Raw genomic sequence first — 17,131 nt, forward strand, 5'->3', positions numbered from 1 at the left:
TAGGGTTTGGGGTTTAAGGTTTAGGCTTTATAATTTAGAGCGCCTTAGAGTACTTTAGTGTTTATGGGATAGGGGTTAAAGGTTTAGGGTTATGATTAAGTAGTGTTTTTTAATTTATATATTAAACGATTTCTTATATAATTGTAAAAGATATAATATTAATTTGAATATTATATTAAAATTATAATTACAGTTTAAATTATTTAAGAGATAATAGTTTATATAAATAAAATGGTTTAAGATTTAATCTAAAAATATTTTGCTATATTAAAATAATTTAATTCAAATTAACTCCTCTACACTTAATTTATTTAAGTGAAATTTAAACTTAAAATTGTCATAGAATATAACAAATAAAAATGAAATATAAAAACTAAGAGATTCTTGGCGTTTATTTAAAAACGCATAAAAAACATATAGCGATTAAAACGGCATCGTTTTAATTGGATATTTAGGAGAGTAGCGGCGTTTTAAAAACGCAAAAAAACATAGCTTGATTTAACAAAACGCAGCGTCGTTTTAATTGGATTTTAGAGAACCTGCGTTTTAAAAAAACATACAAAAAGATTTTATGATGTAGTAAGATTTTATGATTTTTATTTATATGTAATGTTATAATTTTAACATTGGTCATGTTATATAATTTAACTATTGTATATTTACTATTGTTGTTATTTCTTACTAAAATTTTAACTATTTAATGTGTTGCAGGAAAAACGCCTAGAAGAAGATTAAGAGATCTTAGTATTGTACAGAATACTACAAATTCGGAAGAAGTAAGTACTGAACAGCAAACAGTTGTTGAATCTTCAAGCGTGCCGGAGACACTTGACGAGTCTGTGGAATTTCAAAGTAATGTTAAGTTTATTTTACAAATTGTATTAAATTTTATTACTGATTTATTTTTAAATTTCAATATAGTAATAATATATTATTTTTCAGCTGAAAATGGTCGGACGCTAGAGAGGTGGGGGCGTACACTCTAACAGATCTATATAACTTAAATTCAGTCGAGTGTATCAAAGTAACTAGAAATGGCCATGGTCAGCCTGTTGGACAAGAAGCTCGACTTTTAGCAGGCTATTTGGGCATTATAGCACGAAATGCCAATATGTTGCCCATCAACTACGAATCATGGCATAACATGCCTGATAGCAATAAAAGTCAAGCTCTCTCTAATATTAAGGTAACAAAACGTTAATGTAATTTATAATATTTTGGTTTAAGTTTCATTTATATTTAGTTCCTAAACTTGTGTTTTTTAGGAGAGGTTTGCTTTAGAGGTCTCTGATGCCTATATCAAGAAGGCATTGGGTAAAAAATGGAGAGACCATAAAAGCATTTTGAAAAAAGAATATTTTAAAAAACCCATAAGCCTCAAACAAAAATTGCAAAATGTCCCACCGGGAATGCCGAGGTACCAATGGGAAGATACGGTTCGATTTTGGAATTCGAAGAAAGGAGAGGTATTATGTACTTGCAAACTCTTATAAATTTTTTGGTTTATAGTATTTACTATATACGTAATAATAATTTTATTATGTAGGACCGTGAGCGAGTTGGAACAAGCATCGAGCAAAAACAAAAATTTACGCTACCTGCGAGGTCGAAGTTTTGCTTGTGTAGCTCAAGCAGCGGTACTATAGATTTATTAATTCTATCAAGTATTAATGACTTTTTACAATTAAATAATATTTACTACTATATTGTAGGAAGCCTCGTCTGGTCAAAAAGTTGGACGCCTTCAGTTTTTTGACATTATGCGCAGGAAAAAAGATGGAACTCCGATGACATCTGAGGCTGCAGAAATTATGGTATATTTACTTAATAAAATTTGATTCATTATAAATATTTATAATATTTAATTATAATATTTTAATTAAATCGTTTTATTAGTTTAATTTAAATAATGTTATGTTGTATTCCTTTTTATTGTATATTTCGTTTCTAACTCTTTAACTGATTCATTACGAGAAACTAAAAGATAAGAAGGCAGAGTATGAAGCGACTGCTTCGACTGATAGTTCTGTTAATTTTGAGGATATTGATAACAGAATTATTAATGAAGTTTTGGGTCCTGAAAGGTATGGTCGGGTTAGATTTCAAGGATCTGGTGTTAACCCGACCCAATATTTTGGATCCACCTCGCACCAATACATGCCTTCCGGGAGTCAAAGTCAAGCTGAAGTTCAGAGGCTAAAAGATCAGATAGTTCAGATACAAGCTAGCACAGATGAGCAAATTTCTCAACTTAGAGCGGAGGCAGCAGCGCGGGAGGCGGAGGCAGCAGCGAGGGAGGCGGAGCAGAACAGAAAATACAATGAACTCCAGCTACAGCTTCAGTCTATGATGACTATGTTCCAGCAATTTCAAAATCCGCCATCTTAGACATTTGTTTTCTTGTAACTTTTAACATTATTGTAAGAATATTTTGAATATTCATTTACAATTTATATAATATATTTTTCGTATAATTTTGTATTATTTAAATTTACGGGTTTTGGTTGGATTTCATGGTATATTTGCTATTTTTGGTTGAATTTCTTGCAGGAGGGTTGGATATAGGTGCAAAAATACATATTGCAAAACTGGGCAAATTAGCGGCGCCTTTTTCAAAAAAACGCCACTAATTTTACCGGCGTTACATATAGCGATGTTTTTTGCGGCACTTGGGAAAGCGCCGCTAAAGGCAAAAAAAACGCCGCTAAAAGTATGTTTTCTTGTAGTGTATACAGTTAGGGAACCGACGGTTTGGCATTATTATTCTTACCTATTGTACTTATCCCGAAATCTGTGGTTGATGCCGTGGAAGCATGAATCGATGGAAATATTTTCCGACGAGCAATGGAAGCAACGAAAGATGGAAATGGACCAGCTATATCGAAAATCATTACTTAGTAGTATTATTTCACTTGCCTCTACTCTTAATAAGTTAAAACATTTAGTTTTGAACTTTTTGTTGGTTTTGTTGAATGAAACAAATCTTCTATTTGACCCCTAAAGAAAAGCATTTTGGGTTTAAGCTTGATAATCAGGGATAATGCTATTCTTACAATTAAAGGCGGCTCAGATTTTATTTCCTTTAAAATTTTTAAGTAGAAATTACCATTTTATAAATTTTAATATGGATTGCCCCTCTCAACTTAGAGTAAAACTTACAACTTAGATATGCGTCTATTTGTAAAATGAGAGTTTTAACGGATTTAAATTTTATACATCTTTATCCTTAAGTATTTATAATAATTACCTTAATAATTCTAGTTTTACTAAAGTTTCACTAGACCACCAAAACTGCAAGTAGATAGATTTCTTCGTTTGTTACACGAATCGGGTTAATTCAAACAAATTAAATAAGTCTCATTTAATAAGTTGACCTACATGTGACTCTATTTGCAATTGTCACATGCTTTAATCTACAATCCATGGCACTAATATGTATATATTTGACTCCCTAATGTTTGATCTGGCTTCTTTCTGTTCATAATGTTACTATACAGGGAAGGAACTGGAACTTAGGAGAACTTCTTACTTATCCCGGAGGCGGCAGTGGGTTAATGAATTTATAGAAAGATTACGGACCCTGCAGGAGCTTTGTACGAAGCGGCGAATGATGGAATCATCACTTGCCCGTATTATTTCACTTGCCTCTGCTCTTAATAAGTTCAAACATTTCGTTTTGAACTTTTTGCTGGTTTTGCTGAATGAAACAAATCTTCTATTTGACTCCCTAAAAAAAGCATTTTTGGGTTTAAGCTTGATAATCACGGATAGAGCTACTCTTACAATTAAGGGCCGCTCAGATTTTATGTCCTTTCAAATTTTTAAGTAGAAATTATAATTTTATAAATTTTAGTATGGACTGGACCCTCTCAACTTAGACTACAACCTACATTTTTATTACTTTTTAGATCCAATTATGCCAAATTCATTTGCAATTTTTGAACTTATATTTGTTCGTTTAGGAATGAAAAACACTTTAAATTTGTTGACTTCATTTTAGAAACTTCAAAATGTGTGGTGATTCAAAAAAGAACTTATGTGGTTATATTTTATTTTATGTAGATATTATTTAATTTTATATATATATTGCAAGGTTATTTATTTAGATACTACTCTTTAATGCTTTTTAGACCCAATTCGAGCTAAATGTTTGATCTGGCTTCTTTCTGCTGATAATGTTACTGTACAGGTAGGAAACTGATGTTTAGGACTGATTCTGCTAACAGCTTTGTCCGGCAGCATGATGCTGGCTTGTATATTGATGTTGATGGAATCAGTGAAGAATTACTTCCTAAAACTAGAGGAACAGATGCCTATCGCAATATTGGTGCTCCTGGTATTTCCCTTGCCTCTGCTCTTAACAAGTCATTAAACATTTGGTGGAAAGAAATCCTTGACTCCTTCAACGGCAACCCGGAGCTCGCAAGAGATGATCTAACATGGTTTTAAGACTTTAATTGGAATCAATGGCGGTGTAATCACTGCCCTGATTTCCAAGTCCTCTGGCAACAACCCCAAATCACTTCCGACTGAAATAATGGAATCATTTGCTGCATGTTGTGCACTTGTTGGATTCGTCGCTAGCTTAGCAGGCCTGTACCTAACCACCAATAAGCCGAAGAGCTTACCATTTGGCTGTGACCCTGAAGTTTCGACTCAAAAAATGGGAATTGTGGGAGGCCTTGCTAGTGCCTTTGGGTTCATATCGGGTGTGCTCTTGCTCTTGCCAAACAACCTATTCCGAGGGATCACAATGACCATGGCCTTTGCTGCATTCATAGTCCCCATCTTCATCAAGTTGCATCCATTTTCGAGACCACATCCGGACGGTCTGCTTCCGGGAGCTGATACAAACGTTCCATTTTCAGAAGCAGATGCAGACTTGGCGGATTGGGTCTGAAAGTTGAGAACCCTTGGGTTTTGATTATTATTTGGGAAGAATTTGAATTTGCTATCTCTATCGGGTGTATATAGTTAGCTATTTTATTAAGTTTTTCGATGTTCATTAGAGACTAAATTCAAAATCAACACTAAATGATCGGACCAATTGTTTAGAAAATTACAAAAATTATGTTCAAAAGATGTTCGGGGAAATTTCACAACTTTTTCAAGTAGAATTAGTGAAAAAGGAATCTATTAAAAAAAAAAAAAGGCTGCCCAGTCTAGGGGTGAGCGTTCGATCGAATCGAATCGAATCGAATGAAAAAATTTCGAGTTAATCGAGTTGACGAATCATATTTTATCATCCTAATTTGATTTGAAATTTTCTCGAATCGAGTCGAGTGAGATGAAATTCGAATCGAATCGAATCGAATTTATTTGTTCGAGTTAAATTTTAAAAAATAATTTTGGGTCCTTGTAATCACTGTCACCCATCATAATAAAATTTATCCACCTTAATCAAAATTTTTATTAACTTTCATCACCTCATAATTTATTTATTAATCTTTTATATACGGGTTAGCTTATTTGCTTGCTTAGTTTTTTCAATTATCTTTAGATTCTTGTCACTGTGTATTTTGGAATTAAAAATATATTAAATGTAAAAATATGATTTTTAATAAAAGTTATTTTAAAGATAAAATGTGAATACCAATATAAAATTTTAACATGAATATTTAATGGCATAATTAATAATTTAATTTTAATATAAATATTCAATATGACTAAACAATTTAATAATATAAATAATATAAAATGTGAAATTTAATATAATAATATAAATAGTAGATATAAATAAAATTATTACTATTTATGTTTAGTGATTTTTTTGGATAATTTTGATTTTTATTTGAGAGTAAAAGGTGAGAAGTAAAAATTTAGGGGGAAAATAAAAAGTTTTGGGGGATAAAAGTTTGAGGGAAAGTAAATGGGTGGAGTAAAATTTTGGAGGGAAAATATTAAAAAAAAATTTGGGGGGATGGATTTGGGGAAGATGGGAGGTAGGATTGGAAGGAAGTAAATGTTTTAGGGGGAAAGTGGGAGGGAGTAAAAATTATGGGGGAAAATAAAAAATTTTGAGAAAAAGTAAATGGGAGAGTAAAATTTGGTAGGAAATGGATTTTGGGTAGATTGGGGGTTGGGATAGAAGGGGAGTAAAAGTTTTGGGGGGAAAGTAGGAAGGAGTAAAAAATTTGAGGGAAAAGTAAAAAGATTTGGGAGTTTGGGGTAAAAATGTAAAATACTATAGTTTAATATTCGAATTATTCGAATTATTCGAGTTATTCGAATTTGAAAACTCAACTCGATTCGAACTCGAAATTCGAAAAAAAATTCGAGTTGACTCGAGTAACTCGATTCGTTTAACTCGAAATAAAAATTTTTTTTCGATTTTTTCGAGTCGAATCAAGTTTTGCTCACCCCTAGTCCAGACCAATCAATTTTAAATTTTTTTTTTTTTTTTGAATCTACATTCCAATTTCAAATATAAAATCTATTTAAAAATAACTAAATAGAATTTTAATAGGTTGTTGACACCTATAAAAATAAAACCTACTTAAAAATATAAATGAGTAAATAATAGCAAGTAAGGTTGTATCCACAAAGACTGATCATAATTTTATTGGGGGTTAGGAAATCAAAGACTAAATTTAAATTAAACTTAAGGAAGAAAGCAATAAATAGAAGTTAAGTAAAATCAACAAGGAAAAATTACAACCAAAGATAAAATCTCTGTTTGATTCAGTAGATTTAATCATTAATACAAAGATGTCCTTAATATCTTTAGTAAAGTAATCAAGAGGCAATTCATTTGAAATTAATTTCTTGGTCGGTAAATAACTTTATAACTCAATATCCAAAATTAAAATTATAATTTTATGTCTTACCGTTTTTATGATTTTTAATTTTTAAATATTTTCTATTATTTCTATTATTATAATTTTTCTATATTTTAATAATTTTAAAAATATAATTTATTATAGGAAATGTACACTATTAAAATCATTCGCAATTAATCGGTCAACCTGTGCAAATCTGTAAACAGCTAGCTTCTTCCAGAGTTACAAAATTCAAAACCCATTATCACATGTTGAATCTAGACAAATATGCACTTTATTGAAACCATACATTGACCTGGCTTGACCTAAAGACGAAATAAAGGTGAGCCAAGATGTAAAACAGATTTTAGCAAACAAGAACTTTACCATGCTATATAATGGTTTATTAAAAATGTAAAAACTTCCATCAAAAAAACAAATGTAACTTAAACTAAACTACTGCAACTAAATTTCAAGAAGACGATTGGTCCAAAACTGCCGCTCATGAGTTGAAAAGCAGAGGATACAACTTAAAGAAGAACCAACACAAAGTACCAGCCAGCAAGCATCCAACTCATTAATTCTTTGAACTGCTCCAAATATTATCAAATTTACGCGGCGGATTGGGCTGCAAGCCTCTTCCGGGCTTCCTCAATGATCGACAACTTGATACCCTTGCCCTTAGTAAGCAAAACCCACAGCTTTGTCCCCTTACCAATTGTAAACACATTGCCAAGACGGGTTGCAAACTCGTGGCCAGCAGCATCTTGAACATGGATTGTCTCAAAGCTACCCTTATGCTTCTCTCTGTTCTTAATCACTCCAACACGTCCCCTGTTCCTTCCTCCAGTGACCATGACAACATTCCCGACATCAAACTTGATGAAATCGACAATTTTGTTGCTCTCTAAGTCAAGCTTGATGGTGTCATTAGCCTTGATCAATGGATCTGGGTAGCGGATTGTTCGGCCATCATAAGTATTGAGGTATGGAATACCCTTCTGGCCAAACTGGACAGACCGAACTTTACAGAGCTTAAACTGCAGAACCGAAGATGAAAAGAACATGGCCAATCATTAGAATACCATCCACGGGATAAAAAATATGAAGAAAAACTAATGAAATATTAGACAACAGTAACAAGAAATATAACAAATTGAGGTGCATCGATACAAACCTTGGACTCATCACCGATGATGGCATGAAGGCGGAATCGTCCTTTTGTATCATAAAGGAGACGGAAGTCCTCATTTGTCTTTGGAATTGACACAACATCTGGAAGTAGGAAATAAAGAATAACCACCAATACATGATTCAAAGACTTTGAAGCACACAGAAAAGGTACAAAAATAAGCATCATGAAAGGTGAACCATTAAAAAACTCTAGAAAACTAAATTATCTGCTAAAAAAAATTGCCAATTCGCCATGTACTTAAAAACTAGAATGAAAGGAATGACATCAGCCAATTTGCAACAAAATGATTTGAGTAGAAGACATGCAAGATTCAAAGAAATGAAGCTGTACTTCGCATAAGTTTATAATTTGAAAATACAAAAAACTCCGTTTGATCCAGAAATCAAATTCTACATACCCATGAAACCAGCTGGATAAGTCTTATCAGTTCTAACCTTCCCATCTACCATAACATGCCTCTGCATAAGAATAGCAATCACTTCTCTATATGTCAGAGCATATTTTAATCTGTTTCGAAGAATGAGAACTAGTGGTAAGCATTCCCTGGATTTGTGAGGTCCAGATGATGGCTTTGGTGCCTGCATGAACAGAGAAATTATAAGAACACAAAATAGAGGCAGTGAATTGAACTGGTAAGGATGTAAAAGGGTTTTTGAGCTAATAACATACAAATGCACCGCCAAGTTTGTCAAGCATCCAATGCCTAGGAGCATTGAGCCTCTTCAAATGTTTCTTCAACCCTCTAGCCTGCAACAGACAAGGAAAAATATAGCTTTAAATAAAGCCACAATGCATAGACTTTGAAGCACAAGAACTTTCACCAAGGAGAAAATAAGTCAACCCCGAACCAAAACGCAAAGTAGATTTCACACATTTAGAAACTAAATCCTAGATAAAATTGTAACAAACTAGATATAAAGGAACCTCTCATCAATTGAAAACTAATATAAAACACAATTAAAAGTAACCATATGATCTTAACATTCACTTCTGCAACTACACTTCCTATTTCCCCATCATGTGGAACACAATGTAGATTTCACACATTCAAAAACTAAATCATTGTTAAACTTATGGTGAAGCAGATATAAAAGAACCTCCCATCATTTCAAAACTACTATGAAAACACAATTAAAAGCAACCATTTGATCTTAACATTCACTTCAGCAACTACACTTCCTATTTCTCCATCATGAGAAACAATATTAAAAAAAAAAAAGAAAGCGCTGTTGCCATACAAAACCAGATATTAGCTACACAAGAAAAAAAAAAAAAAAGAAAACCCAATTTCATGAACAACCCAAGAATACCCATCCAGCAAAAATCAACAATACATTCATTTTTCTAATAGAGAAATGTTACAAAAAATGTCAAAAAATAGGAAACCCGAGGATTGAAACGATAAGCAAAGAATTAACACAACAGCGAAGAGGAGAACAACGAACTGACCATTTTGGTGGAATGTAGCTGTTAAAGCCTTTACTTTTCCAGGGAAGGTGCGAATAAGAGAGACGAAAAAACCCTAATCTATATACAGTAGCATTTTATGGTTAAAACTTACTAAATTGGGCGACCCGGAAGGAGGCCCAACTCTTCTTTTATCAATAACCTTTTAATTAAATAATAATAATAATATAACATCTGGTACTCAAGTTAACACTTTTTCTAATATTGTATCATTATAGTACTTGTATTTCAGAAAAATTATATATTTTGATATTTAAATATAATAATGTTAATTTTTTTAGTGTTCACTTCAGATTTTAAAAATTATTTAATGGAAGTTAATTGATAATATTTTTCAATTTGAATTTTATGATTTTATTAATAGAATAAATTTAGTGTAAACTGTGAATTTGTTTAATTTATTAAATGTAATATGATAGATGTAATTTTTTGGGGATTTTAAGATTAATTTAATGAAAGTTATTATGAAGTTTCATCAAGTTAATCTTAAAATTCAAATAAAATACTAAAATTAACATCGTTACCTTCAAATATCAATATAAATATAAAATTTATCCAACCTGAGTATCATAAAAAAATACAAATATCTCATTAAAAATCAAATTTGGATACTGAATAATGTAATAAGTGAAAAAATATATTATTATCATTATTTCAGTATGAAAAATAAATTAATATAAAATAGAAAACAACATGAAGAAAAACATAAACAGAACACGATAGAAGTGCTATAATCAATAATACAAATTATATCAGCACAACACATACACGAATTCCCAAGGGTTTCAAAGAGTTTATGTTAAAAATAAAAACAAATATTGATGATATTTGATTTGGATCGAATGTATCGAAAATGAGTTAGGATATCGACTAAATAGTGGTTTTGAATCAATTAATTAGAAATTTGATATAAATGAATTGAATTAGGCAAAAATCAATTAAATAGAACGGTTGAAACGAATTTTTAATTTTTATTATTTTTAATCATTTTTAATTGCATCGGCTTGAAAATTTATTTTAACCCAATAAAAATTAAGTAAACATTTCAGAATAAAGTCATAACCTATATGGAAATATGTATAATTTTTTATAAGATAATACTATTATTAATAAGGAACTAAATAAATTAGTAAAATGTAATGCACAAATGTCATGTTTACGAATAATCATAACAAAAAAAGTTAAGGGCAATATTATCGTGAATACATCATTGGAATAATTCAAAAATAAACTAGAGACATAATAACTTGATCAAATCATTGAAATTTGCATCATATCATTGCCATCATCAAATTAACCTGAAAATGAACATTAATCAACCAATAAAAATTGTCAAAAATCTCAACAAACCTACTACATTAGTGATGCACAAAAGACTAAGTCTCAAATGGTCTATTTTCTCATCATTGTATCAAATATGTCACCATCAATATAATCTATCATGATAAATCCTTTTGAGAACGTTTCTTAATAAATCTGGTGACACACTTATATTGACAAATTTCGAATATACACTAGAGAATGATTACAAATTAAAAGTGAAAATAAAACCACATTTGCTTCAAAGAAAACAAACCGGGCAAAATAAAAGCATAAAATTAATAATAAAACTGTGATAATATGGATTGAAATTAAAAACAAAATAAAACTTAAAAAAAAATGTTGAAAAAACTATAATTAACAACTAGTCTGAAGATTGACAACACGACCATCAAAGTAAAGATTTAGCTTGAAAAGTTGAGTGATTAAGATTTTTTATGAAAAGAAAATAGTCAAAATCAATGTAATATTTGATTACAACAAAATTGGTTATTTAAATATTACATTCGATAAAAAGATTAAAGACCATTTTAATAACTAGGCACAATTCAAAAGTTAATTTGTTAAAACAATATAAATTTGATACAAAATTTAATAAATTAGAATTTGGTATGTCGATCATCAAGACTCAAAATTAGATGTGAAAGTGTATATGAATTTATTGATAAGTTGAAATCTTCAAATTACGTGATTTTGATCTTCCAAATTAATATACAAGTATTTTAAAGATAGTGATTTTTTTGAATATTGAATGTAAAAAAGTTACACACGTGTAATTTAAGAATCATAACCTAATATATAACTTTTGCATATTAATCTTATTTTCTGTTTAGCCCATCATTAATTAAAATTAATTATTAGAGTATCTATACATATTTAATCTATATTTTATTTAATAACTAAAGTGAATAAAATTTAACTAAACTAAATCATTTTTAATTTAGACTAACATTTTATGATAATAAATAACAATATGTAATTAATAAAAATATTTAAAATTAATAAGTTAATTCGATACTTTATAAGAAATTAAGAGATAAATCAAATATAACTTAACTCCGTTCAACCATTAAAAACTTATATCTTCAAAAAAATTATAAGTGCAACTTAAAATTTACTAAAGCTGGTAGAATGAAATCATATAATATTTTACATTAAGTTAAACATTATATGTAAAAATAGAATAACAAATAATTCCATTCAACTTATAGAACTAAAATTAGAAATTTTGACGGATTTGACCCGTTCAAATTTGTTTCAACCTTGAATAAAATCGTTCAAGCAATACGTGTATATATATTATGAAAATGAAACATGGTACACACCTTTTGGCTTGTAATGAAAAACGAATGTCCCATGAATTTGCAAAGATGCAGTTGAAAAAGAAGAAAAATGAAAAAGCAAGTTGACCTATCGTTGACCCAAGTTTTGAATTTGAACATTGACACAAACTTGAGATTTGGTTAAGAATTTATTGTCCCGACACGAGTAAAATACACTATATTTAGTTATTTACCAGGTCAAAACCAATCAAATTTTATTCATAAACAAGAACATCTCATGTTCCACTGTGAAATAGATATATGCTATTATTTAATTCGTTTATTAAGTTTGTTCACGACTAAATTTAACATCAATTCCATTAAGAAAATTATAAAATATTTATTTATAATTAAAAAATTATATTATTCAATAATTTTTAATTTTTATTTTAATAAAATTAATAAAAATCACGCATATTGTAAAATTTAAACTCACATCAATTAGATTGATAAAACTTTAAATTTAACAATCAATAAAAGTTTTATTTTGATATATATTTTTGTACATTTTTTTATTTTAATATGTACAATTTACTATTTTCATTAGTTATACATATTAATCATGTTGTTAATTAAGTTTGTATCATAAATCAACTTAACGTTAACTTACAATTGATAACAACATGATGATAAACAACTATAACGGATTTAGTATTGTTAGTATGATGTATTTATGTATTTAAATTTCATTTTACTTATAATTTAATCTATTTTTAAATTTTAATATCGTATATATTTTAATGTGTTATTATGATTAATTAATTTTAAATAATATGTTTTATTATTTTTGTATGTTATTTTAAACACATATTTGTATTCTATATATATAGTTTCTACACGCATATATGAGTGATATGATTTCTAGTATAAATCAATTCTTTATACACTAAGATAAACAAATATATATATAAGCAATATTATAACATGAAAATTATAATATATATTATATTCGTGGGTGAAATTCTAAAACTTTACAAGTTGGATTAAATGGGTAATACATAATTTATTAAAATAATAAACAATTAATCAATAATTATTAAATATAGTAATTAAGTACATTGTACTTTTAAGAAGGAAACTCAAATTCCAACCTTCAAAATAATAATATTAAAAGGAGCCACTTATTAACCCTAAAACGATAATTTAAAATATAATTTGATATATACAATAAGCATTCATGATTCAAAAGAAAAACTTAATTTGTTAGGCTCTCTTTGAAATGGACATCACTTGTATGGAATTAGGACCCTACCAAAAAAAAAAAAAAAAAAACATAAAATGATGGGAATTTTGAATAAAAACTTTGGGTGTGCTTCTAACTTAGATTCTTTTAATTGAGTTGGCCAAACCCAATCTGCTTTCTAACATAATTTATATTCACAATTGGAACATTTGAGAATTGCAACACCAAACCAAACACTGCCTTTTCCATAAATACTCTTTACATTGTAATTTCATTTTCTTAAGCTGAAATAAAAATATATATAATTTTTAAGCATAATGTTTATAAAAAGTTATTTTAGTCTTTTATTTAAATTTTTATTTTTTATTTTTAATTTTATTTTTTATCAAATCACCCCACAATTGATGAAAAAATTAATGTTTGTTAACATTGCTAACGCTGTAACGCTTGGATGACATTTTTAATTATTTTTTAAATTTTAAAAATATTTTATACTTTTATACATTTTAATAATTTTATTGATTTTAATTTTAAAATAATTTCTATATTTCTTTGAATTTTTAAAATTAAAAATAATTAAATATTTATGTATCATCCATTTGTATGACATGTTAGTAAAGTTAAAAATGTTAACTTTTTCATTCACATTGAAGTGATTTGACAAAAAATATAAATTCAAAGGTTAAAAATAAAAAAATTAAATACAAATTAAAAATTCTTTTATAAAATTAAAGGACCAAATAAATTATTATGCCTTATTTTTATTTATTATTTTTGACTGAGAAGCAGTACCTTGACCCTTAAAACATGTGAAAAATTATATATGATTATAAATAATTAAAATAATTTGTGTATTTAATGTTTATTTATAATAATTACACTTAAAATATTTTATATATTCATATAAATTGTATTACAATAATAATATATAATATATAAAAGGAGAATATTTGATGCATTGTCAATTCATAAATCTCATACATCATTAGTTAGCAGTGAGCGTTTAATCAAATTAAGTCGAATCGAGTAAAAAAATTTCGAGTTAATCGAGCTCACAAATCCTATTTTATCATTCTAACTCAATTTTAATTTTTTTCGAATAGAGTCGAGTGAAATGAAATTTGAGTTGAGTTGAGTTAAATCGAATAAAATTATTCAAGTTAAATTTAACAAATAAACATGTTAAATAAAAATATTATTACAATATAATTAATTTTATATTACAACACACAAATTTAAAATTATACATTATTTTATTATTTACTGATAAAACATAAAAGTTATAAGAATGAAGTTGTATCAAATATCATTCCATATATAAATTGTGATTAATCGTATTCACACTGAAACCGTGTCTAATATTGCAGACAAACATTGTAAAGCATATTTTGACCGTTTCTTATTGGCCCACCTGTTTATTACGTGTAAGATGGTAGGCGTGTGACAAACTTTGAAAATGTGTTCTTACAATATATCATTTTGAAATTGAAAGTTATGCTTTTATTAATTTTGTCTTGGAGTTTTTAAGTTTACGAATAAGGCTAAATAAAATCATATGTATTTGTTTTAATTTATTTTATTTTTAAATATTACTAAAATACTTGACAATATTTTTACCTCTGTTCGTAGAAATTTTAACTTGTGAACTAAATAATTTTCCTTGAATTTATTAGTTTTAATATAATTGATTTTCTATGAAAAACTATTTGGAAAGTTGGTTTTTATATCAAAAATTATAGATTCAAAATTAGAATTAAATTTAAAATTTTTAACTATAATATTTATAAAATTATTAATTAAATTAGTTTCATAAGTTAATTGAATATAAGCTCAATTGCAAAAAAATTAATTAAAAGATACTTGGGTTATTCAATGACTACATATTACATTAAATAACTTAAAGTACAAGTTTAAATGTATTAAAAATTAAGTTGAAAATTTAAAAATGTTTTGGGTGTAGGTTCTATATTGGTGTTAATTTTATATATTTTTATATAATTTTTTACTTCTTTAGAGTGTTATATAATTTATTTTTATATAGTTTATACTTAATATATATAAGATTTTATATTATTCTACATTGACAATAATATTTATGCTAATTTAATTAAATTTCAACTGAGATATATAAACTATTATTAAATAATATTTATGTTATTCCCTTTAATTATTATTTTATAGAAACAAAATATATTACATTATTTAGATTCAGTTCCTAAATTTAAAATAAACTAAAACTTCAAATCAACTAAAGCGTTCTAAAAGAAACTCTTTTGTATTAAAATTGAATTAAGATGCATTAATTAATGATACAAAGTTCTAAAAAATATTTTTTAATGTTAGTCAAAATGATAATTTGGGTTAAATTTTTATATCAAAGATTAAAGGTGATAGCATGATTTTGACTTTCATAAGGCATGTGTCATGTGGTTATATTAAACTCTTTTTTTTTTTTAATCTAAATAATGTAAATGGACCGTCATCTAAATCAATGATCACATCAAAACACATTCAATGAAGCAAAAATATCAATTTCCATGTAAAGTTGCTGGAATGCCATGCGTCCTAGAAAATACTGGTGAATGAAATGGACTGTTATTTATGTAGTAAATAAAAAATGGATATTTATCTAAAGTTTAAATTATATTGTTAGTTCCTGTATTTTAATCAAATTTGAGGTTTAGTTTCTATATTTTTATTTTAAGAGTTTAGTTCCTCTATTTTTTATATTTTAAAATTTAAGTTGAACTATTAATATCATTAAAATTTTTATTAAATTTATTGGTACGATATTTTAAAATAAAAATATTAAATTATTAGCCATGTAATTAAAGAATGATATTGAAATTAACCTGAATTTAACAAAAAATCAACAATGTTAACATTTAAATTAAAATTTTAAAATCTAAAAATAAAAAAATTTAAAATAAAAATATAAGGATTAAATCTTCAATTTTATCAAAGTACATGGACTAATAAAATACTTTAACCTTATCTAAATCAACGATCACGTCAGTCCATTTAATAAAACAAAGTTATTAAATTCAATTTGAATATCATTAAAAACACCTTTTTTTTGTCATTTTCTTAATTTTAGTGTCGTGTAGCCTTCGAAAGAAAAAGTTTTAGTGTGGTGTTATTCTATAATAAAAAAAATTAGTGTTAAATGTTTTCATCTCATTTTTAATAAAATAAAATAAAATTGAGGAGTAAAAGATAAAATAATATTTACATCGTTTGGTACCCATATTCGTACATTTATATATAAAATTAAAGTTTTGTATAAAATATATAGAATTAATTTAGTTAATATTAATATTATTATTAATATAATAGGAGATAAATTTGAGTGGGTAAATTCTTTTTTTATCCTTTATTTTTGTTAACAAAGTATTATTTTATAAACTTTAACAATATATACTACTATGTATAAAAAGAATGTCTTCCATGACACTTATCTTTTTATATGAAAATATAATGTTTAAATTTTGGTTCTAATCTTTGTTTATATAAAAATTATTAAATTTTAATTTTGATCTCCATATTTCACTCAAATTTGAGATTTAATCAATATAATTTAATTTTATATAATTTAATACTTAACTTTTACATCATATTCTTTATTCGATAAACATCTTGATGTAAATTCTTAAGAATTGTTATTAACGTTAAAATTCTCTATTAAATTCTAGTTTATTAGAATGTCAATTTTGTTACATGAATACCAATGGAATTTTTTTTAATTTCAAAATATTACACTAACTTTAATAAAAGAATTTTAACTATGTTAACAAATAAACTTAGATTTTAAATTTAAAAGTAAATAAATTAAATTATTAAAAATAATATTTTAAAATATACGAAGAATATAAGATATTAGAGCATA

General features: G+C 27.1%; 1 protein-coding gene and 1 long non-coding RNA gene across 2 annotated transcripts; one reads left to right on the forward strand and one right to left on the reverse strand.

Moving 5' to 3' along the window:
- The first annotated feature begins 1,701 nt into the window (after positions 1 to 1,701).
- Positions 1,702 to 2,474, forward strand: LOC128280843 (uncharacterized). Its single transcript, XR_008271027.1, has 2 exons — positions 1,702 to 1,814; positions 2,085 to 2,474. It is a non-coding gene; the product is annotated as an uncharacterized LOC128280843 (long non-coding RNA).
- Positions 2,475 to 7,123: 4,649 nt separating this feature from the next.
- Positions 7,124 to 9,556, reverse strand: LOC108454398 (40S ribosomal protein S4-like). The gene is made up of 5 exons (XM_017752847.2): positions 9,403 to 9,556; positions 8,623 to 8,700; positions 8,351 to 8,531; positions 7,936 to 8,033; positions 7,124 to 7,798 (listed from the first exon to the last, which is right to left on the reverse strand). Exons 1-5 carry the CDS (start codon positions 9,403 to 9,405, stop codon positions 7,370 to 7,372), a joined length of 789 nt encoding a protein of 262 aa, XP_017608336.1. The 5' UTR covers positions 9,406 to 9,556; the 3' UTR covers positions 7,124 to 7,369.
- Positions 9,557 to 17,131: the final 7,575 nt, after the last annotated feature.

The sequence above is a fragment of the Gossypium arboreum genome, chromosome 9 (genome assembly GCF_025698485.1).
Source record: "Gossypium arboreum isolate Shixiya-1 chromosome 9, ASM2569848v2, whole genome shotgun sequence".
NCBI lineage: Eukaryota > Viridiplantae > Streptophyta > Magnoliopsida > Malvales > Malvaceae > Gossypium > Gossypium arboreum.

Excerpts from the sequence above, each read along its gene's own strand:
- LOC108454398 (XM_017752847.2), bottom strand. Across the intron at positions 8,532-8,622 it reads ACAAACTTGGCGGTGCATTT|GCACCAAAGCCATCATCTGG; the intron begins GTATGTTATTAG and ends CTGTTCATGCAG. Across the intron at positions 8,034-8,350 it reads TTATCCAGCTGGTTTCATGG|ATGTTGTGTCAATTCCAAAG; the intron begins GTATGTAGAATT and ends TCCTACTTCCAG.